This window comes from Apteryx rowi, unplaced genomic scaffold (assembly GCF_003343035.1).
Source record: "Apteryx rowi isolate R43461 unplaced genomic scaffold, aptRow1 scaffold_72, whole genome shotgun sequence".
In the NCBI taxonomy this organism is placed as follows: domain Eukaryota; kingdom Metazoa; phylum Chordata; class Aves; order Apterygiformes; family Apterygidae; genus Apteryx; species Apteryx rowi.
The window spans coordinates 1960826-1985690 of NW_020451005.1; the positions used below are offsets into that span (position 1 = coordinate 1960826).

At 39.0% G+C, this 24865-nt stretch overlaps 1 protein-coding gene across 1 annotated transcript in view; it reads left to right on the top strand.

Moving 5' to 3' along the window:
* The window catches only part of SLC10A7 (solute carrier family 10 member 7), a 174570-nt gene that overhangs the window by 139399 nt on the left and 10306 nt on the right, over positions 1–24865 (top strand). Inside the window, exons 10-12 of the mRNA XM_026087539.1 lie at positions 5190–5355; positions 8419–8470; positions 10032–10105. Coding sequence (XP_025943324.1) covers positions 5190–5355; positions 8419–8470; positions 10032–10105 — 292 coding nt within the window. The remainder of the gene's footprint in view (positions 1–5189; positions 5356–8418; positions 8471–10031; positions 10106–24865) is intronic.

Sequence of the window (24865 nt, forward strand, 5' to 3'; positions counted from 1 at the left end):
ATTCTTTCTGTTGCTTTTCACAGTCCCCATTCTTAGTTCACTTTCTTTTCTAATTTGGACTGGTATTTTTCCCCCTTTCATGTCTTTCAAGCTTCACTGAAGAAGCTTCCAGTATTCTGCGTCATCTTTCTTCTTCATTTGCTGTCACTGTATAAGAAGGAGTATTGAGAGGTTATTAAACTGTTGCTAGTATCTTTCTAGCTTGACTCAAAGCTTTCCAAAAGAAAACTTTGCATTGCAGAGTTCATTGCAAAGTTATGATGTTATAAGTAGCAATAACAGTAATAGTAGTTAGGAACGAGTTAAGAATCCTACCTTAAAAGAGAAAGTAAATAAAGTAACTGCTGCGTTTAGGGCTAGCAGTGATCCGGCTCTGTTTCAGCTTGTTTCCTTATGTGTTTCAACACAAGGAAAAAGTGACTTGTATTTCTTAGTTGAAATGTTAAAGTTCAGGTGTTTTGTCCAGGTATTTTGAAGAACATACCAATGCATAATGATAGAAGAAAAAGCACAATTAAAACATTTTAAATTTTCTTAAAGATTAAATCAGTCCCCAAGAGTTGATAGAATTAGGAGAAATCTTTGTGTGATGATATAAATACCAGGAGATTCTCTTGTGTGTACATGGAAACAGAAAATGTGACTTCATAACTGTTTCCTCTAGGCTTTCAATTTATGGGTTTTAAACATTTTTAAAGTTGAAGCAATTTTTGAAAGATATACTGTGTTACAAATGTCAGAAATAACTTCATTCCATGAAATTTTGGGGGAAGAAAAAGCACCTTTCCCTAATAAGTTCAATTAATAACGAACAGTAATGAACTACATTGAGTTTGTTTCATTTGTTACCTTGTATATCCACCGCTTGAGCAGGCAGGTAGAAATAATCTAGCTATATTTTGCTGACAGGTTTCTCTAGGTATATAGTGTGACTGTTATGAAGGTATAATAAGATAAGAGAGTTGTTGTTTATAATATATGTTCTTCTGTTTTCATGTATGATCTTACAACAGATGAGCATTATTTACCTGCTTCTGGAATAGCAGCTCCTGTTTCTTTATACAAGGGGATATTAAATGCATTAAGCACATGAACACTTAGCCAATTTGCTTGAGGAGGCTGCTTTTAAACAAGGGTAGGGCCAGGCGCTGAGCAGGCTGGAGGAAAAACCTCTAGATGTAGCCATTCCAGTAGAAGAACTAAATTGAAATGGCCACACTACAGATTCACGTGTTCATGTGTTATTACATTCCTTTGTTATTTAAAGAAAAATAAAATCCTGGGCAAGAGGCAAGTCTGAGGTCATATCTAAGGCCTGGAACTGTGTTTTGAAGCAAACTTGACCTGGCACCTTTCCAGAAACCTTGTGGAGGCTCTAGTCACCAGCGCGCAGTTGCCTGGTGGAGACCCTCTTCCTCTGTTGTCATCTAACTTTCCTATGAATTTATCAGTATCTCACATTATGCAGTTTATTTATATAATATCCCCTAATACAAAGGTTTACTTCTTACCCTCCCTTCTCCCTGCTAAACCACAGTTTGAGGCAGAGATTCACCACRCGCTGTTCTGTCACATGCAGGCAGCAGGAATTCACTGCTCTCTGAGGCTGTCATTCAAATCTGCATGGAAATCTTTGCAGTTCTTTGTGCTTAGTGTGGTCACTTCCCAGGGCCGGAGGCCACAAGCCCTCTTTACAGAAGTAGCCCTGCAGGAGTCCCAGCAGGGAAACAGGTTGCAAGGCTCTTGTACATTCGGAGAGTTGTACCGCCGGAGATCGCAAATGCCTTCTCTGTGACATGATAGCATCCTGCAGCATTTTCCCGAGGAAAGTGTGTTTTTAAATGCTTTCGTGTTTCACATGGGGGTTACTTTTCCAACACCTCTTTTTTGTTCCCCCCCTCTAACAGGAAGCTGTTTTCAATTGAATTTTTGTAGTGTGAGGAATTCTCTTTCACTAGGAATTACTGTGTCTAAAGAGTACTGTCCTTTTGCTCTTTTTCATCAATGTGCTTGTCTAGGGCACTTATTTTGAATGTCAGTCCTTCACATTTCTACTCCAGTCTGTAAGTTCATCTGTCCACAGGAAGATCAGTTTCAGATCTTTCCTTAACTGCTTCCCTCTCCTGTGCTTGTCCCTCCAGCTCAGGGCCATACAAGTGGCACACTGGTGTGGTGTCCAAGTCTGGTGTCCTTAGTGTAGGCCAGAACATGCAGAAATCATTTTGTTGGCTTCTTCTGTGTTTGCAGACAAATGAAGCTCTATATTTTTGTTCAGGCTCCAATTTACCTATGAGATTCTTTATTTAATCATTTCAGTCCACGTTGCTTGTGGCTTTTCAACCTCTATTAGATTTCCTGTCAGAGTGCCGTTACTACAGAGCAAAAGGGTTCGCTGGCTGGCTGGCTCTGGTCTGTTTGCGCGTTGTCTTTATTAGATGAGTGGGAATTATCATTATTTCACGACAAATCTTCACAAGTTTTTTTTAAAGTCCTAGTTAACGCTGAAATGGTTATAAAATTGGGTTAAGAATTAAGAGGCTTTCAAAGCATCCTTGTCCTGAAACAACTCTGCAGGGCATAAATAAGTAAAAATGGATTGTTTTTTAGTCAAAATGAATCAGCTGACATGAGCTTGCCTGTGAAAAATCTAGTTTAACTTTCACAGATACCTATAGGGGCTCGGGTTATATTTCTCTCCTCTTAAATTACATAAGAATTTAATTACTTCAAATCAATGATTATAGGCTGAATCAACATGCTCTAAAATTACAAATCGCCTTGAACATTAAGAGAAGCCAAGAATGTATCAGCTTCTGTTTTAGAGAGGGTGTATTTGTCTATATTTTTATAATATATGTTTCTTAGCATGACACTAGGTTGATGAGATGATTTCCTGAAGCCACAGTTTAGTTCTTCAGGATCTGACTATGCCATTTTTTTTTAATATAAAATGCATTAAGGAGCCCCACTAGCATTTGCTGATTCACATTAACTTCCAGACTAGTCCAGGTCAGGAAGTTAGAGGTGGATATTTAAAGAAGACATCAACTGATAGAAGGTAGGGAGGAAATATTGCTTGCAATTTCATTTTTAAAATGTTTTTCTCTCTTTCTTGTACATCTGTATATGTTAGATATGCATATAGAGTTAGTATTGTCCAATATGTTATAGTTATAACTTGGTACAGACACAAGGTTGTAGTTTTCATGATAAATATCTCAGGCATAAATTGTGCTCTGGCATAATTGTTAACCATAACTTTTCTTTTTCAGTATCTCCGGTACTTTCAGTATTGGCCTGGTTCACATTTGTCTGATTGAAGGCCCGTAAATTTGTGGTCTTATGTAGCTTTTCTTTTTCCCCAGTGTGACTTTAATTTAGGGGATAGCAGGATTCTTTTTACCTTCCTTAGCAAATGCTCACATTAGAGGCCAAAGACTTTGCTTTTTACTTCTAAGAATTACAGAGAGTCCCAGATCTGCTCAGATTAGGCTAATCCAGTCTTCCTATTTGGTTGCGTTCACACTCTGCACACCATCTGCATGCGGGTTACCTGTCTCTTGTTCATCAGCACAGTGGTCTGTTCCTACCCGGTGTTACAAGGAGGTGACTGAAGGAGCTCCACTGAATGCTCCTTCAGAAGTTTGGCTGTATTATGGAGTTTTGTTTGCTCTTCAACATCTGGCAAGTGTGAAATTTGAAAGTTAAGTGAGTGATTTCACTGGGGTGTTGAGCATTTCCTTGTACGGTTTCCTGTAAATCTGTTATTTTTCACCAGCAGGAAGCTTAGAAGTACTGTGAGGTAAGCACTGGTCTTCAGCCTGCTTAGCTTTTCGTGAACCCCATGTGCAAAATTTTTAGTATGTGCCCTGCCATGTGGTCGATAAAGTCTGTTTTCTGCAGTTATTCAGATCTACTTACAGGACTTCCCCACTGAGAGATTTGCAAACAAGCTGGAAAGGCAGTGAGGAAAACTGACAACTGTGAGGTCAATCCACCAGCTTTGGCAGTTAGTGTGTGAAAAGGTCCTGTGGTAGCACTGGTGATGGTGCTTTGATATTAATCTTGAATACCTCTAAAATGTTCTGTATTATTAAACTGGTAGTGGTGTTTATTACTGGTATTGCTATGGGAAGGTAATGAGACACCTCTAGAAACCTCTGATAGAAGTGTCTCAGGATCTTGTGCTATTATTTCTGAAAGGTTTTGGTAACAGAGAATGTTGGGAGGTCTCAGCAGAAATTAGGCAAGATAATGTGATTGCTGAAAAATTAACACAAGTCACAGCTGCATGATAAAAGCTGTAAAAAGTTTTTTCAAACCATATAAAGTAAAGAGAAAAAAATAAAAGCAGCTCCACATGCAGGGCTTGGATAGATGTATTGTCTCTGCTGATGCTTAGTCTTGTACTATTTGGCATAATTTAGAAGTTGAAGTTGCTTTAACATTTATGGTTGTTTCTAAAAAATATTCTGGAAAGGCAACTTCAGATTCAATTTCCTGAAAGTGCAAAAGTTACACTAAGTACAGGAGGTTTGCTTGTTTTCTTGTGTTAATTCTGGTATTCTAAAAGCATGCAAATGGCATTTGTCTTTGGATTTACAAAAACTCTAGATATTCAGAGTTTGAATTATTTAAACTCCCACAACACATGCACTTTTGCTTTTCAAGCTTGAGTTATAATTTAATTAAAAACTTCTGGTGCATTGCTAGCTATTTAAATATTAAAATGTTACATGGATCACTTTCAATTATCTACTGTCATGAAATTCCTGAAGATGTCAGATTTTTAAGATTCCCAAAGTTGCACTTGGAATTGTCTGTTGATGCAAAGGGGACTGTGATAATTACATACATCCATTAGTATCAGCAGAGGAGATAAACTTTGGGGAGGCTTAATGGGCATGTCTCAGYGACAGCTAGCAAAGAACATTTGGCATGATTAAGGATGGATTTGAATGTACTTGAAAATATACTCTCATTATGGACGCCCAGTGGAAGTTGCACTACAAATGTTAAATTCGCCAGAAGAAGAGTTGTGTGGCAGGGAGGCTTTGAAATCCACTGTGGCCGTCATCCAAATTACTCTCTTCTCTTTGTGTCTTTCTGCTGTCAGATTCATTTTGTGATGCCCAACTTGGCTCCCTGCATCTTTGAAAAGAGGCAACCTTTTGATTTCTGTGTTTCAGATTGTCCGAAGATACATCAAGGATTGGCTCGAAAGGAAGAAGCCTCCATTTGGTGCTATCAGCAGCTGTGTGCTCCTGATGATCATCTACACAACATTCTGTGATACTTTCGCCAATCCAAATATTGACCTTGATAAATTTAGCTTGATTATCATAGTGTTTATAAGTAAGTTCAGCCTTAAAACATCTCTTTTATTAGTCAGATGCATGTGTGTAAAGAGCAATGTGTATGGGAGAGGGTGGGGAAAAGAGAAACTGGCTTGGGTCTAGAGCTTGCACTTTTAATGTGTCTAGTAAACCAAATAGATTATCCAGCTTCCTAGGGGCTGCATGCTTTTACGAAGTTGTGTAAGCATTTATAGAGTGATGAACCCTACTATTAGGTGTGCCTGAGATTGCTCAACAGTACTTCCTTTCTAAAGGGGCACAGTATTGTTTTTCAAGCATTTATGACCATGCTGTTGTGGTGTCTTTGTTATTAAACAACCATACATGAACAGATGTGCATTCCAAACAGAAAGGAAAGATTTGGGTTTGAACTGCTACTCAGAAACATTGTTATAACTTTCARATAGTTCTTTCTTACTGCATTACAAACCTAGAAACTAGTAGGGAATTTGAAGGTGTTGATATATTTCTGTGGATGAAGGCATTTGTTGCAGAGTTTGTTTTAGAAGCACTCTATTCATTCAGCCTTAAATAACACACACGGGAGAATAGACTGCTGGTATCTTTGCCATCAGTTAAAAATACACTTGCAGATCATTACCTCCCAGGGAAAAGCAGTGGTATTCAGGCACTGTCTCCTCTCCCAGTAGGTAATTCCTGTCTTGCTTCAGACTGTGCAGAGAGAGAAGTTTCAGTCTGCTTGGGGGAGAGGTAACTACATTATACAAGAGTATAAATCACATCCCGTAAACTCCAAAACTATTAGATTTCAGGAAATCATTACATCAGCTTCTGAAACTGTGTGCATGTGCACATGTTTGCATCTAATAGAAATAGGTATCTTACGTAAATCCAACCTCCACTGAAGTCAGTAAGAAATTTGTCCCTGCCCTTAGTGGGTCACTTACTGTTCTGTCTTACATATCCTCATTGTGGCGGTTTTCTGGATTATGAAATGCTGAATGTGTGAAAATATTACATGGAGTTATAAATGATACTGCGTAGCTTATGGTGAAGCACAGAACTGTCATTTTATTCTGAAAACAAAGAAGAGGGAGGCCATCTAATGAACTTTTTCAAAATGGAGAAAATACTTGTTTGCATAGGCACCTAAAGAGGGACCACATCTCTGGTGCAGTTAAATCAGTGCCAAGTTGCTGGGGAGAAAGAAGGATGTGGAAATCTCAAACTCTGACTTAAAATGCAGAGAAATCAAGAATGAAGTAATTTTATGTCACTGCAGTGACCACTACTTGGAGAAAACAGGCAAAGTTGTCTTTTAGACGAAAAAAAACATATTCTTGCTTGGACAGTTGTCATAGAGTGGTTGTTCCCATAGCTTTTCTTTTCCTTTCTTTTATTTCTCTGTAAGGCAGCTCTGCATTTGTGCCATGTGTAATTATATATACACCACTTGCAGTGCAATACATTGAAAATCATTATATATACATTTTCATTTCAAATGTGTATAACTGGAGTTTCTTTGCAAGAATATTAATGTAAGCCTTGAAACTGATAGGAACATATTAGATGTTTGTTTTTTCTCTAAAATATTTATAAAACTAAAAAATAAGAAAGTTATGAAGATGAATATATATATGTTACAGTCTAGAAAAGGTTTACTTCCATTGGATGTGTTGGCTGGCCATGTGTGTTGTGTTACACCAGGAGGTGAAATTAGCACAAGGAGTTTGAGATGAAACTGCATTTATTATTCTGCTGATTAATGTTTTCATGTAATTTTTATGTTAATATTCTAGACACAGCAAAATATGCACAGTGAATAATTGGTATCAACACATGCTTATTGCTCTACAGAATTATACCTATTAAGAAAGGGATTTTTTCCTGTGTGTATTAAATTAATGTACTTAGTTGCAAAAGATTATAATTCAGTAACAGTGGATTGCTTCCTTAGTTCATGAAGGAAGTATTAAGTGCATGCTGAGGTGACATTTATGCATCCTAGGAAAAGTATGTAAGGGAACAGAAAATGTCACTGGCAATAGTTAATAACCATGCCATGTTGCCCAGTTAAAAACCGTGGTCCAAATTCAAAGTATTGTCTTGGCTTGTATTACCCTAAGGGGTGCGTTAGCCTTAGTGCATTCACACCTTTGGCAAGGAAAAGGGGAAGGACCCACCCCAGATTCTGGTAGAAGTACAAGCGCTCCCCCCTGCCACACGCACACCCACGAAAGGTCTGTGCAGGTCACAGTGTCTGCCCCAGCTCTTTGGGGTGGTCCCGCACCCCAGCCRGGAGGGGAGGGGGCTCCACAGTGGCCAGCAGCTACTCATGGCACAGCTGGGAAGCTGCCTCTTTCCCTGATCTCATTGCCCATTCCTCCACCGACACCATGGGGGCTCTGCATGTCCCAGAAGCCCTGCAGGTATCACATGAGCTGGCGGAGGGGAGAGCTCCCCTCAGGATGCACAAAAAACATCCACACATAAAGTTCACTGAACTTGAACAGCTGCTTTGTCTGATATACGCAGGAATTAGCCTTTGTCTCAGAGGGAATTAAATGTATATGATTATCTTCTGTTAATAGTAATCATTCATCAGGAGAGTAGTGTACCCAGCACGTGAGAATATTTATTGTAATCATGCCTACACATTGTGCTTTCATTCCGTTAAGTAGAAATGGGCTAAATTGAAATATCTGGCAGCTAGGGCATGTCCAAGAGATCTTATGTCATCAACCTAATAAGCAAAACTAGAGAAATGGAGGGCAGCATTTCTCTGTCTTCTACTGTGTCAAGAAATACTTGATTCAGAGGAGTTACCTCAGGAAAATCTTGTGTAGCCACAGTAATAGCTCTGGCTTTTTTGGATATAATGATACATATTGTTCTTTCTGATGTAATTGTCCGAATCACCACCGTTTAAAATCTGGATTTCTCTGAATTGACTTGGTCCAGGCTTAACATCAGCAGCCTAGGCTGCTGATCTTTTGCCTGGGTACAAAAGGCATGTACACGGTGCACACAGAGATTTCAGTGATCTTTGCTTCTGTGATGTAAGTTTAATTTTAACTTGTTTCTCTTCTCTTGTTTTCAGTATTTTCTGTTCAGCTGAGCTTCATGTTTTTGACTTTCCTCTTTTCTACAAGGTAATCGAATGTACTGAAACAGAATGTTTGAACGTTTATTATGTGTGCTATTTTTGTTTTGAGTGATTCAGTTTATACAGGTGCGTAAGGGCAGGTTTCTGAATACGGATGACCTTGTTTTGATGTTCCTTGTCATCTTTACTGCTTTTTTTTCTGTTAGCATTTCATAGGCTAACAGAGCAGGACCTGGATTCTGTCCCTTCTTGTGTGTTAATTACAGAGTTGTTAAATCTCAATCAATCACGGCTATACCTCATCCTCTGAAAAAAAATGGATTTGCACAGATGTCACTGAAGATATAATTTGCCCTGCAGACATACTGATGACATATGAGAGAGAGAACTCAGTTTGACTTTTTACATCTCAAGATACATTTGCTGGCCTTCAGTCGTCTTTGTATATGTCAAATGTGTTACATTTATATGGAGTTTCTTAAAAGGTGGTTGTCCTGAGCAAGTGTTTGGTAAAGGTGTTCTTTCCTTTTTAAATATCAACCAGGAAGAACCATTGTCCATTCATGTCTCAAAAAGTAGTACAGTGAGAATGACTTACTGTTGCGTAGTCACTTGGCTACCTTTGGCCTTGGCATTAGCCAAAGACTGAGTGGGTCGCTTATGTCAGTTAGAGTATCCACCATTGTCCTCTGGCTTACGCTTGCTGGAGCATTTCCCTTAGCAGTGCTCTGCTGCCTGGGAAGTGCTAGAATACACAGCAGACTCCGGACATATACTTTGTATAAATTACCCAATATCCWTAAGGGATGATTACAAAGGAAGGTGCAGTATCTCAGAGCTACCTACACGTTTTTTATGCCACAAGATGATTTCTCTGTGACAAGATCATACCATGACCTTAGAAGGCAATTTTAAAGAACTTTTGAACTGTTGGACCTAATCTAGGGAAGGATCTGGCCCAACTGTAAAACCCCAAATGCCATAAGTAACAACCAGCTCAGACAGTATAATCAATATTTGGAGTTTTAGAAAGCTATTCCTAATTTTGAGCACAGTGATCCATTGGCCAGTCATGTACCTCTGTATATCATTTTCCACCCTTCCCAACCTCACCCCCAGTGTGTAAACCTCAGAAATAGTTTCTCGGTCAAGCAGATACAGATAATTACATATTCTATGCAGTTCTTGTAGTGTAGATTCAATATACTATCTAAATGGAGCATTTTTGTTAACATTAAGTACTAGGAAAAGAAATGATAGGTCATTCTCTTTTTTTTTACAGTGGCGAACTGGCCACTGGCATGTTATTGAATGTTTGTAAAAGTAACTCTGGCTGAAATAAAGTTGTCTTACATACAGCATGTTCAGAATTCCTCTCCTTCATGCGGGATTGTATTTATTAGAGAGTTTGCCACAACTGAGAAACAATTCTGCTTAAAAAAAAAAAAAAAACACTACTGTTCATTTGTGGGTAGAATTATTTCTGTCACTAGAATTGATCAAAGTGATGTGAACATGCATATGGATCCTCAAAGTAATACATTTGATCAATGATGTTTTAAGAAGGCTTTTGCTAACAGAGATTATTAAAACTCTTTCTTTTCTAGGAATAACTCTGGTTTCACACCAGCAGACACAGTGGCTATCATTTTCTGTTCCACACACAAATCGCTCACCTTGGGTAAGTTAGGAGGAGAGATCAAGATACACTTTTGAGCAAAACAGCAGTAACATTCATAGCTTGCTTCGTTGAAAAAAAGTTGTTGGTTGTTAGCTTTTCTGCTTAAAAATTTGGATTTAGTGAGACAAGTAATGCTACCAGTATGATATTAGGATATTAATGTTTTCACACAGGGAAAGTAAATGTTTATTAAAGGGGAGACAACATGGTCTTCTCAGCTGAGATTTCAGTGGTTATACAGTAAGACCGTCTCATTTAGGAAAGACTGGCTTTTTTTCTGTTTTTGTTCTGTTCTGTTGCCTAATCCAATATTGATAATATTTGATGTTTGTTACTGAAAACAGTCTAAGGTATATCTGCATAGTCCCTCAGTAAAGATATTATATCTCAAAACCAGGTTGCACAAGTGAAAATCAAAACATATAGTGTATTCAGAAATCACAAAGAGACAATACTGTCTTCTGCTTAATATGAGCAGAATGTGCGTGTTTATTTTAAGAAGTCTGCAGGGTTTTTTTGGACAGTGTTTTATTTATTAGAATTCATTTATCAAAACATTATTGAGATATTTGTCACTTACAATCCCTTAGTGATAATAAGATGTTCTGATGGAAATTCACAAAATACCGCTAAATCAGAGTCCTATTTAGAGCCACCTGATAGTGCTTCATCCCTGTTATGTTCTGTCAGTGTAAAGATTAGGACTTGAATATTTTCTTACTGTTTTTCAAAATATGAAAATATGTGTTTGATAAAGCATATGTGACAATATTAGCCTTTTCAAAACTTTGCAGTTATACCTGTCAAAGATTAACACAGCTGGTGCCAATGACAAAGGTAAGAACTCAGCTTGAAATGGGGAAAGAATGAGTCAGAGAGGACTTAGAAAGGTGAGATGTTTTCAAGTCAGCTTAATATGGTAAAACTCATCTCAGGGTTCTGTGCCTCAGCCAGGCCTGGGCTGCCAAACTATTAGCAAGTGCCCTTGAAAATCTGTGGGAACTGAGGGAGTTCCTGGAAGACAAGAAAAAGGCAAACAAAGACTTCTCTTTTCAAAAGGGAATCAAGAAGGGGCCGAGGAATTACAGATCAATGAGTTTAACTTCGTTTGCTAGAAAACTGCTGAAACAAATAGCTAAATAAATAATTTTAACAGTGCAGCAGAAAACMAATGAGTAACATTTGTCAAATGTTTATCAAGTCAGTCTAATTTCCTTTCACATAAGGTTACGAGATCCTGAGGGTTGGGGAGAAGTAGCAAAAGTTGTATGGCTTGACAGTATTATGGCTTTTGACGCCACTGCATGTGTGACATTTGGGACTCCACAATTCAAAAACAGTGTGAACCAACGGGAAAGAGATCAGAAGAGAGTGACATGGATGATCACAGATCTCAAAAACACGATCCATGAGAAAAATTCAAAAAATTGGGATTGGTGAGAGAAGATTGAGCTGTAATACAGTAGTGATCTTGAAATATATAAAAGGCTGAGGCAAAGAAGAAATTACCTTTTTCACAGTGGACTTTGAAAAGGAAAGGACTTTTACTGCCACAAGGAGGATTTAAGCTAACAATCAGGAAAACCTGTCTAATGTAAAGACAGTTGAGCTTTGGAAAATGTTGCCTGCTGATGTCTTGGAGTCTCTTATCATTGTAGACAAGCCTCAGTCAGGAATTAGATAGCTCAACTTGGCCCTGCCTTGGAGCAGAAGATAGATTAAATGACACTTGAGCTACTTTACAGCCAAGTGTGCTATGAAACCAAAGTTTCAAATAATAAATGAGCTTGTACTGAGGAGGACAGTTACATTTGTATTTATAGAAAGTGACCCCCCCCTGCCAAGTCATAGCATGCTACCATACCTGCCATTTTACTGATGTGCATATAAACCTAGGACACAGCTGTGATGCTACAGAACAGAAGCTAGTTGTATTTTACGGCATTCGAATGTGTAATTCTCTCCTTCCCTTTCTAATGAAAATAGTTTTATACACATTCTGTGAATACCTCTTATCATGGTACTAAGAAAATAACTACGAAGTCTTTTCTTTAATATTTAAGTCTTAAAAGGGCTTGCTTTCACCCAGTGAAAAGTGAGGACTTTTTATCTCTTTCACTCTCTCTACCAAGCATCCTCACATAGCTCATCTTGACCTGCATTCTATACACACAGCTGAATCAGTGCACTTTTATTCTGCTAGTACTCTCTCCTTTTTATGTTTTACTTTCTCATTTAAAAGAGCCCAGTTCCATGTCCCTAGCTTGCTTGACTTTTCTGCAGGCATTTTCCCAAGTTGCTGCTGTCATTAGCACAGCCTGATTAATTGGATATGCGTTGCATTTTGCAGAATTCTTTGCCCAAGTGCACTGACAAAAACACATCACTTGACTTCAGGTATTTCTACAGCTTCTCCCTGGCTGTGCATGCTTTTACTCTGCTAATACAGGTCTCTCCTACACATAAGTGTGCAAACTAAAATGAAAGAGGTTGATGGTAGAGTGCAATATTGCAGCACTGTTTCTTGGCTACAGACTTTTATTTGTCACCTTCAGGACAGACTGCTTTACCTTCATCCTTGAAGAGCTGGTACCTCTTGGAAGGCAAGCTCCCAGAGGTCAGCAGACTTCTGTCACTCTTACACTTCGCGCTTTTGCACTACCTTTCCTTATTTCTCAGTGCCTGCGTTGAGATCCCTGAGAGGATTGGACCTGCTTCCCTTGCCGTTTTCCATCTCTGGGGTTGAGCTTCATCAAAGTTTTTTTGAGGTTTCCAGACTACTACTTTGTGTGTGTGACCAGCAGCAGCACGTCCTGAATTGAGCACCACCCTTGATGGGAAATGCTCTCTTTGGCAGTCCCTGGGAACCCATCTTTGGTAAGCCTAAGGGCCCAGCCACTCTTCTGTGCACTACATAAGCATGCCCACTGTTTTTGAGTTTCAAGCTGGTTCATTTTGAGATCATTGGTATTTTTCTCTGTTTGGTGCTAGTACCAGGTCCATACAGGATAGAGCTGTATACAGCTGTAGAAATATACATTTCTATCTAAAGAGTAGATGAATGGAGTGTGCTAGGGAGAGGGAGGAGCTGGTTTTACAAAGCTGTAGCAAGATGAGATATGCCCCTGAACTGATGATATAAACAGAAATTGTTAATCAGAGCAACTAGCGTATATTCCTTCACTGAAGATGGAAGCAGAGTAGATATAATTTGTTTTTAAGGATCAGCTATTTCTAAATGACAGTTGAATGTATCCGCAGCACAGTCTTGTCTACCCTGATCTTAGCAGAAATAAGAAGAGACTTAGGTATTTTGCCCCTCACTATTTTTATTGTTCTGTCACATTTCTCCTTGTCCAGAGGTGTATACTGTAAGCCATGCAAGGAGAAAGCTTCTGTTCTTCTGTAGCAGAGAGAGTTTTTGCTCTCTCTCTGTCATTACGATGCCTGAAAGCCCAAACAGCGCAGGGTTTGGTTTCGTATCCATTGTGGAGATCTGCTTTGTTTGTCTCCAAGATTGCAGTGGTGGTATATAAATGACCCCCAACACTTCTTCCTTCACTGTGAAATTGATTTCTCTCGACTTGGCAGGTGAAGCTCCGATAGGTACATCTGGTCCGTTCCCTGCGGGACTCAGAGTGGCACCGACAAAAGTGGGAGAAGCGCTGACAGCTTTAAAGCTTTAGAAGTGGTAATAGGAGAGGCATGAGAAGACTTTTGTAAGTCACTTTCTCCCACACCATATTATGAAACCAACTAATTCCCATGCAGTGCATGCTCATGAGGCCAACTGCCACTTCCACTGTTGAATCCATGAATAAGTGCTTGCTCTGCGCGGAGATGAGTGCTGTTCCCATATGCTGGGTTTTATTTTGTAGACAGAACAGTTGACACACTTTTTGTCTCACAGATCAGAGTGCAGGGCATGTTTGTGTAAGGACAAATTACACAGGGCAGGTACCTTTGTGTTTCTTATTTAGGATTACAAGTCAGTATTTTTGAATAGTGGTGGGTGCTTTGGTGGTTTTTAAATAGAATACATCACATATGTAGAAAAATAATGTTTATTTGTATTTCACATAGCGAGTGGAACGAGATATAAACTTACGAGTAGCAAGGATAAATGTAGTATTCACAATGCCCTCTGGCATATTCACCCACACTTTGTTCTTTTTCTCTCCTTCTCCCTGCTCACATGTATGCACAGTACATGTGAGTGCACACATATGCAGACATTTGATGCATGGCTTTTATTAGTGCATTTGCCATTGATTGATTAGTACCTAGTATTAGTACTTCTTCTATTGATTGATTGCAGATGAAGTGACTATTTGACCTTTAATTATGAGCCTTGCTATTGAAAATGACATTGAGCTATGGCTTCACATAATCCATCTGGAAAGCCCGACATGATGCCATTCCCTGGAGTTCATTCAGTGAGAAGAGAAGAGGCCTCAAGGAAGTGCAAAGCTATCAGTGTGGCTCATCTGAAAAAAGTACTGCAGAGTTGTTGCTTGCACTTACACAAAAGTTGCAGTCAAGTATGGAACACTTTTATTTTTTGCAGAGTGAATTGCTAGCTAGAACTCCAAATATAAAATACACAGTTGTCAAAAAATATTTTTACTTCAGGTCTTTGTATTTATTATGTAAAAATATTTTGTGAGAAGAAAATGGAGCACTGCAACCTATTTTGGCTACCACAAGTGCAAGTATCAGCATTGTAGGTATGATGGACAACAGTGGTTTTTTGTTTGTTTGTTTGTTTGTTTTAGAAAAAAAGCCCCTTATGAAATTAGGGTATTGTTTGTGATGCACAGTGCATTTTTCCTCATTTGGATTTAAGAATGTAGTAGTTCTTTTGTCATGGAATTCTTAAAATAAAGCGATCAAAGTTTCCATGGTGCAAAATACTTTCAGGAAAGAGTAGAATTAATTTTGCAAATGAAAGTCAAAGCCCTAATTTTCTTTTTAAATATTTGTATTGTTTTAATTTCACTCAGCATTTATTTTTTAAAAATTAATCTTCTTACTGCATGAGTACAGAATGAATAGTCTATATCTGAACAATTCTTAAAAGCCTGGTGTATTGCCCAAGTGGGTTTACAGACAACTCGATTGTCTGTGGGCAGATCATTTAGGCCACAGATTAATCAGCCCATGCTTTCCCCCAAGATCCCCAGCTGCATGATTGTGAGTATGCATCGTGCTCACAAAAAGCTGCAACTTGCCCACAGCTACCAAGAGTTTGCTCATGTTTTCTACAGAAATCTCTTTACAAGCTTTTCAGAGGTAAATAATAGATTTGCACAGCTTAAACCATGGATATTTAGTATTAGCTGTATTTTTGCTTCATCTGGCTTATCCTGTACCTGAACTCTATGAATACTGTACTAATCACGAGCAGACTCTTATTGTCTGATGATAGTCACCTTTCTCCTTTAGACAGAAAAATGCCAAAATATTCCAACTTGTGTTAAGATTAAATCTCTCTGATTTTTAAAAGGTGGCATTTCTTGATAATTTTGTAGGAGAAAGAAAGATGGTAAAATTGGTGCTGACTTACTCGCTCTAAGTGAGTATTCAGGCCAAACCCTGTCAAACCTGAGGTATTTTGAAATGTGCTGGCTTTTGTCTGCTCGCCAGCAGAGGATTGCCTTCTAAGGTGATGATTCATCAAGGTGCTTACCATGGCTAGCTATGGACATGTGAATGGTTTCACTGGCTTTTACCTGGAGATCTGGAAAGTAATCCTGGTTGTTAACTGCTCTCCAGAAGTTTTCAAGAGTAAGATTTTCAAGGCTGTCTTTTCAACTTTCAAATTTTCCTGTAAGTGTTGAAAAAGAGACATTACTGCTGGCATCGTGTCATCCTTCTTAATGTTATTAATGCTTGAGTTCTTATGTTTTCTTACCTGTTCAAGACTCTTAGTCTCATTTCTTACCTGAGCATCTGATAGAGTGAGTAAGTGAAAATGATCTGGCTACTATTCTGCCTCGAATTGGTAAGGATGACCCTCTGGGAAGAAGAGAAGCTGGTGGGAAGAATATGCTTGAAAGAAGGGGTGCCTGGTGGAGGCTTTGTTTGGGCCAGTGTGTACCCCTGACTTCTGCCAAAGAGTTAGAAGTATCCTGTTGATGCGATTCCTGCTTCTGAATTCCCAGGGGTTTTAGCGGCTGCTGGTGCCCTTCACAAGCTGTCCCCATGGCCCAGCTCTCCACTCTTTCATATGACTGCAGGAGACATTTCCTTGTGTTCTGAATGGTATATGGAGGTGAAACTGTTCTGAAAAGGGGCTGATAACTGGGATAAAGTGCTTGCAATTCACATATCTTCATTGACTGCAGTACGTGATTCTTTGGGACAAAATGAAAAGTTTTTCTCTTCAGTCTTCATCCAGCAGTTGCTTTGAAGAACAAGCAAGTGACTGGCTGGGCTTCTTCCGGTGCTCTGTGCTTCCCATTCTCTTTATGCCTTCTCTGTCTCTGGAGAGCAAGAACTAAGGGATTCATATTACATGAGATGGAAGGGGAGACCAGGAGCACCTGGATCCACAATGCTTCTCTCCTCAGCCTTTTTTTTTTTTGTAGCCTGACTTGAGAGCAGGTAGATTGCTGCTCCTAGCTCATCAGTTTTTTAGAACCAACTTCTGGTTCTTACCAAGCAATTTTAACAAACAGGTTATTATCATGTCATTAGCATGTCGTCTTTCTCACTAGACCCCAAAGGAAGACTGGGAAATGCTGTATTTTCAGTATGGTTGCCAGCTCAGAATATTAGCAAAACCAGATTTAGTATCAAGCTTTGTGTAATTGGAAATAGTGTAAATGTTTCCTACTTGCACAGACTGCCTGTTCCACCTAAGCTGAGATGTCATGTTGTATGTGCACAGCATTTCTGTAATACTAAGCCCACCACTCACTTGACAGGGGCTCTCCATGAGGAGTCAAGCTGACAGTTTTGAGTAGGCTGTGGTTGCTGGGATAGGCTGTGTCAGAGCATCTCTTTTATTTTCCCTTGCTATTCATATATGTGACTGGGCAAATACCCACCGATCATTTATGTCTCCTTCATATCAGAGCATCCCAAGGGGCTACACTTTCAGGAAGGTGATATACTGGCAGGCCAACCTGAAAGTAGGAAATGGTGGAGTCAAATGAGTTCTAGTTGCTTTTGGACATAGAGTACCTGAATCCCTGTTATTTTTCATCACAAGATTCACATTATAGCATGTCTAATATATTGCAGTTTACTGAGTTTTGACCTCTCTGTGATTCCAGAAGGGGAAATACTAGAGGAAATTGGGGAATCTCCTTTCCTTTCTGACCTGAAACATATGTTTCTTTGATTAGACTTTGAATGTGGCAAGAAATTCTGCACCAGCTCCCAGGGCTTCCTTTTCATCCGTATACTCTGCCAGTAGTAGGTTTTTTATTAATATTTAGAAAGTTTGCCTCCAGCAGTACTAAAATGTGCATCAGAGGACAACAGTTGTTTACCGTGTTTGAACTGAAGAATCTCACCCAGGAGATCTCATTCACTTGAAGTTTACATCTCTCAATCTTGACTTGCAGAAAGAGATCGATGAATAACAGTTGTCATTTCAGAGTTGCACCTCTCCAATTATTTATTTGGTTGTGTGTCTTCCCAGATGTACACATAATTGGATCAGACATTAAAAACCAGATTGCAGGTTTTTAATGACAGCAAGCTCATACCTCTTTACAATAAAAAAAACAACACACATATCCAGCTGTAAAATGATAATGACACAAAAGCCCTCCCAACCCTCCCTCTCTACCAAAAACAGTTAAAGTTAATTTATCTACTTTAAGAAACTACATTATACTCAGCAGACAGCTGACAGGTTACCCTTGGGAAGATCCATGTTTGGACATGACTCAAGATTTTTTTTACCTCAAGCTGGCAGAGGCTACAAGTGTCACCCATACTAAAGCTGTCGAGTATTGAAGATGATGTTGAGTTTCCCTGAGAGATTTGCATCTACATGTGCTGCCCTCAGTGCACCTTCTGGCAGCCAGTCTGAGCTGCTGACTCCAGACACTTTAAAAAAAGTGGGTGCAAAGATTTAAAAAAAGCGATAACACCACCACAAATCAGCAATTGAGCGGGCTTATTACAGGGCAGTCTTGGAATCTGGAAGAGGGGTCATCATCCACTGCATGCACATAACTCTAGATCCATAGAGCTTTAGGACAGGAAGTGGTAGCCCTCAATATTTCTAGATGATGAGCTGTTATTTCAGAATGCTTCCCAAAATGACTGGGACATTGAAGCTTTTCTGGCCTTGTAACTTCTTTTCTTGGCCACAAAAATCAGGCAGCAGAGAATTAAAGGAAAAATTACGCTAACATTCCTAATAAACATTTTTTTTCCTAATGAAAAGAAGTAATTGTTTTCTTATTTTACCATTTATAATGAATTTCTTACTTCATGTATTCCTTTGCTTCAAGCCTTCAGGAGAAAAAAAGGTTTTTAATTAAAGGATAGGATGGAACAATTTGGGACATAATCTTTTCCTTCTTGTGTTTACAAATATAAGGGTGGCTATCAAACATGTTTATAATGACTTTTTTAATAGTATATGTAAACAAAATCCACATATTCAAAACTTCAGTGCTGAGAGAGCTCCTAGCATCAGCTATGTATGGAAAGGGTAGTAATGTAGTAATAAACTCAGCTTCATGTTTTTAGGAAATTTGTCGGTCTGTTGTCCAGAATTCCTTTTATTAGTGGGTCTAACTTATTAAACCTTCAAAAAGTATTGGCTAAAAGAATTATAGAGAAGGGGAGGAAGTGTTTAGATTCCATTCATTTGTGTGCACAAGTTTAGGTATTACTGGCGAGTTACAAGGAAGAAATTATCCTATGCCTTGAGTGTATTATCTGTGTGAAGAGTGCCTTGATATCTGAGCAATAAAGAAAGCACTGAAGTGCTAGAATCAGCTTACTGCATTCCTATGCCTGCATTGTGGTCCCAAATTAAGGATAAATCACATTTAAAATATGACTCATGGTGGTTCGATTCATTCTTGAATTCCCTGTTAACTAATTACTACTACAGTGTTGTCAAACAGGTGAAGGTGTTCTGGAGTCATAGGCACTAGTCTTGGATTGTTGGTGTTAAATGTTTCATTGTCAGCAGCTGGTAAGATTGTCTGTGTCGTTCATTAAACATCACTTCCAATCTGAACGCACCTGCTGAAAATCCAGAAATAGATCAAACTGTACGCTCTTTCTCTTTCTCCCATCTTTTCCATTTTTATTTACTTAAAATTTTGATAGTATCAAGATGTGCTGTTTCCTAGTAACTGTGCTTACATTGCACAGTTGCTGATTTCTGTGCACAGTTTCTGATTTCAATTACCTGAAAAACTTAAAAAACTAGAATTAGTAAAAGCATGCAAAGCATATTAGATTTTCTCCTTTTTAAATTTTTGTTAAGGTAATGACAAAAGAAATACCTTATTCCTTATTTCTCTTCCTCCTTCTTCTTTATTCATATATTAGACCAGGCCGGTCTTTTACTGCCCAGTGTGGGTCTCAGACAGGTAGTACTTCATCTCAGACGGTGAAATTCATGCACCCTAGTGTAACTGTATGGCCAATGTGATGTAATCACATCACTCAGTGATTCAGTACAGAGCCTTCCCAATAATTCTAGTGCTCCAAACGAGTTAAGTCATCTAGTGTAATGCAAGGACCTGTTGAATAATCCAGTAAATCATTGTTCTTTTCCCAGTGAGTGGGATGAAGGTGAAAATGTTGAAGATTAGGAGCTATGTAGATTTCCCAGCTGAACTAGTATTGCCCTCCATTCTGCAATTTTCCTCTGCAGCCTTTCCAGACTTCTTTAATCTCTCACCAGTCCCTTGTAAAACCTCCTTCTTAGATGTTTTTACCACTTCATTAGCCTGTTTTTTGCTTTCCATCACATTTAAGACTGAGCCGAAATGTGAAAATATACTGAGAAAATGGTCTTCCTTTTTTCATGAAAATATTTTAAGCGCAAATCTTCACACCCACTTACTTGTGGGCAAGCAGGAAGGGGAATGTAGTCTCAACTGCTACAAATACAGCAGACTCTTCCCAATTGGATACCAAGTGTCATATCACCTGGAGGCAGTTGTAGCTGTGCTGATGCATGATCTCCTTTTTTGCCTACTGGCAAAGGTCAAATCTCCATGGTGACACTAGGTTTTGTCACCAAGGTGTGATTGAACCAAAAGTGCCACAAATCATTGTACCAGCCTGTCTAGCCACCGTGGATGGAATCTCATCATGAAGATACTACTACTATTTCCTTCTGGACAAGAGAGTAGCAGTGATCATCTATTACTTCTCTCAACCTTGATCCTTTTGCCTAGTATAAAATGACTCAATGTAGGATCTCTTGGTTGGAGCTACAAGCAAAAGAAATCCCAGAGCGGCAGCTGGAGTGGGGCTGGAAAGGGCCTCCCAGATGCTCCTCTGAGGAATTTTTCATCTGGGGAAGAGCTAGGCTGCTTGTTTTAGGCTCAGTTTCAAGTAGTCTCTTCTTGCTCTTAGTTAATGTGATTTCATATTCCTAGAAAGAATTGGAAGGTGCTTTCTTCAGCTGAAATGCAATAGTCAGTAGGCAGTAGGCAGCAAGTATTTCTATTGTGATTAGCTGTAAGGTGTCGTTYGGTCCTGAGGAAAGAGCCTTTAACTTGACTTCAGTGCATATTCTGGAGTGGGTAGGTATATAGGAAAAAGGATCCTTAACCAGTTATTTTATCAAAAACATCTTCTCTTATTGTGATATCAGTGTGTCATAGCAGATTCATAATAGGGGCCAGAAACAACATCTATCCCTGGCTAGCCTTCATGGAGGACAGGCATAGTGTATAAACTTCTGTCTCATCAAGACTAACCATTGCAGTGTGATTTTCTTCAAAAAGAAAAAAAAAAAGCAAGGAAACCCTTAAGAAAGCTTGCAAACAAGAGTTTAGCAGCATCTCTCTGTTCTGGTAGATATCTGCATGAACAATCTTGTTCTAATCTTCTAAACTAGACTTAGCCGGTATCTCACCACCCTCCCCCACCATGCAGTCATGGGGCTGTGTGCCATCCTGTTCTGAAACTTGGAGTTAAATTTTCAGATGGTCTTTTGGCACTGTCTTTGCTGGGGTAAGTTCAGAAAAACCCTGCTCTGGGAGCTTAGGCAGGGTTTAATGCAGTATATGCCCACCTTGACAGGCCTCTTCTCTGTAAAAAAAAAAAAAAAAAAAAAACAACTATTTGACCTACTGATGTTCTTTACACATCAACCCCTGAGATGATCCTTCAGAAAGACAGAGTAGCATGGAGGGGGCCAGAGAAGCTACCATCATACATCTGCTTCATCTTGTATATTATGCTTAGAGACTGTGACAATTGAGATTTCTGAAATGTACAGATGAGTAGAAAAGAGCACTGAAAATCCACTGGCTAAGGCTTTTCTTTTAAGTATTTCCACTGCCTATGTGTGACAGTTGCTTTTCATTCTGATTTCCTGAATGACTTGTGGTTCCATAGCCTTAGTGTTGACCTCTTTGTTTTGTACCAAACCTCTTTTCCTAAGAAGAAATGCTGGAGTATCTTGTGATTTGGAATGTGTTTCAGTAATGTAAGCAATAAAGTTTAGGATAAATTGTTTGTTATGCAGACATTTAAGGGGAAAAAGCCTATACCATAAAGTACGTAAGTAGAGCATCTAGCAGTAATTCTGCTTTGGGTGCGAGAGATAATGGCCCAGGTTTTGATGGTAATAAAAATGTTCTATTAAGTTCTCTGAAACCATTGCAATGTGATAGAAACAGCAAATGATGAAACACTGCTTTGAGGGAAGCTTACAAATTCAGAGAGCATAAAATAAACATATTAAAGTAAAAAAAACCCTGAGTTCCAATACTTATTGTTTTATCACTTCCATCTTGGGTATAGGATAAAAGAAAACCCTTACTTGCTTGTTAGAAGAAGAAAGCTCTTACTTGAAGTTCTTACTTGGCAGATGTCAGTTGAAAGCTCTGCTATGGAATATGCTGCAATGTCAAACTCTGTTGGGTAATTTTAGACAAATGTGTCATGTGTGACATGGAAATATGGCATGCTGTACATTAGTGATTTCCCAGGTGTTTGGATCAGGTAGTAATGTGCTGAGAAAGTGCTCTTTATCTCTCCACACTGTGTACTTGTATAGCAGTGGGGAAAAGCTTTTGGTAGAAATTACTTTAGTCAGAAAAAGAATCCATTTACAATATGTGCCTTCTAACATCTTTCAGACAATGCATTGTATTAAAGAGGCATTTTTTGATTAATGTTTTATAAACATTTTTCAGCATGACAGCTTAAAGTCCCTGTAAAATTGTAAATGTGTGCATAGTGCTCACTTCCATAAAGTCAAATGCCATCTCATAAAGTCTAGTTGGATCCTGTCAGTCACAGTGACACAGAATCAGTACCTTGGAGCATTAAAATTAATTTGCTTCATTTATATTACTGCAGTGATAGCTAGATGAAGAGAGTCCTATATTTAAATTCTCTTAAAAATACCTTCAAATCTTTTAGGATTTTTTATTATTATTATTTTACTGTTAACTAAATGTAGTGAAGTCCAGCATAATATTTTCATGGGCCTTTTAAAAAGGTGACGACCAAATGTGAAAGTAGCAAAGGGGAAACAGGGGATGTGGGRTGTTGTACAGGGTGCAAAGCTGTAGGGAGGATAAATAGCTTTCAGTTGAGCAGGTTACTAGGGAAACAGTGGCCTTAGGTCAGGGTTGGTAAACTGCAGTCTTGGAGCCAAATTGCGATGCTCTGGAGCAATGGAGAGCAAATAGGGCTTTCTTATACCAGACCTTAGGAGCAGTCCTCTTGCTCCTCCTTGCTGTTGTTGTAGTTCACGGAGGAAAGAARAGCAGCTTTGCTCTTGCTGGCTTTTCTTCAGGTGTACTAGCTTCTTATATGAAAGGGGCTGTGTGAGGATGCAAACAGGAGGAGGAAAATGAGAATATACTCCTGATCACAGGCCTACCCCACTTCTCTTCATTACAGTGGGTCTGCTGGGAGCTCAGTAATTTTAGTGGAAGTCCCCACAATTTACCTTACTGCAAGTGAGAGCAGAACCAAAGGTCTTGGGAAGCCAAAACAACCAGGCTAGAAGCACAGGGGCAGAGAAGAAGAGGAATAAAAGAGGGAGAGAGAAAATACAAAGGGAAAGAAAGAGCAAGAGAGCCTGTCAACTCAAGAGCTTAAGAGCGAGGAGGGATGTGGGAACATGGGTGAGCACTGATAGGAGGCACAGGAGGGAGAAACTAGAGCCAAACAGAGGAGAAGAGGGAAATTCAGGGTGAAAAACCTGGGAATATCAATGATCTTGTTTGTAAGGGATATTTGTGGAATGATCTCGGTCTTTTCTCCCTTCTGTTTCTCCTCCTTTAAGCCTGGTGAGGTGCTGTTTTCTCACCCAGCTGAGTATCCATTTTCCTTGTCCTTTGAGGGAGGATGGAGTAGAGCCCTGACTGGGGGCCTGGCACGACGCGTGGTCAGCCCCCCTCCAAGCAACAAGGCTGTTAAAAACAGTTTGGCAGCTCAGCACCGTGTTGCACCCCTACTTTGAGTGAAGCTGCCCAAGTTGGCACCAAATGGCAGAGACACACTTAGCTGTTCAGTTTGGATAAAAGGTAGCGGGTGAGGAGGATGTTTGGCAGAGGTGCAGAACCAAGCGGCTGGAAAACTGTAACTTGAATGGGTGCTTGTCATGTGAGCCCTCAGACCATGAGAGCAGTATTAAAACTTAGCAAAAGAAAAATTATATGTAAACTGATAGTGCCAGTGTTCCTCTTTCAGTGTTAATCAGGTTGAACACCCATGAAGTCAGTCCAATTATCCTAAAGTGCATATGAGCCTGATTCAGTGACTCTCTGAAAACAAAATATAAAATCCTTACAATTATTATTCTTTATACACATGAATACAGAATATCACCTTAATACTCCAGCTTGCAAAGGTGGGGAAAAAGAAAGAGCCACTGTGTACTTTGAGGAAACTTAAGAGAATTATAACTAAGCTAATGGTATGGTTTGGTTTATAATATATGTGATTTGATCCTGTGTAAAATTTTGCTTGACTAATACAGCCCTATCATGTTCCATTAGCACTGGAAGCAATAGGCTATAGCAGATGAGCAAGAGAGTAGTGGACAGCCCAAAATAAAGATAACCAGATCCTTTTTGCTTAGCACCTTCATTCCTTCATTCCTGTCTATCTGAAAGTTTTACACCCATCTTGCTCACTTCATTAGTTTTGTTATAGCAGCACCTGGTCTTGTCRCTACTGTTTCAATCAGTGTTTCTGTTACAGCTTCTGTTAACCTGGTTCATAACCTCATCTTGAAAATATGTTGCAGGTTAAGACTTAGCATACAAGATCAGCCCAGGCATTATAGTGTCAGTATTCTTCCTTTGGCTGGGATTTGTTTTTCTCTTTTTTTTATATATATATATTTTATAAATCTTTTACAAATGTTTGCATCTTAAAAGAGGAAAGAAAATCTGTTAAAATATATTTTTCCTAGTTAACAATTTGCATGAGTCTCACATTTATCCCTGGTAAAATCTTTTGGTTCTTTTATTTCAGGCATTTGGAAAGCATTAGCAATCATACTGATACTTGCAATTACTATGTATTGCTGTGAAAAAGTTTAGAGAATATTTTTGAAAATAAATAAAATCCCAG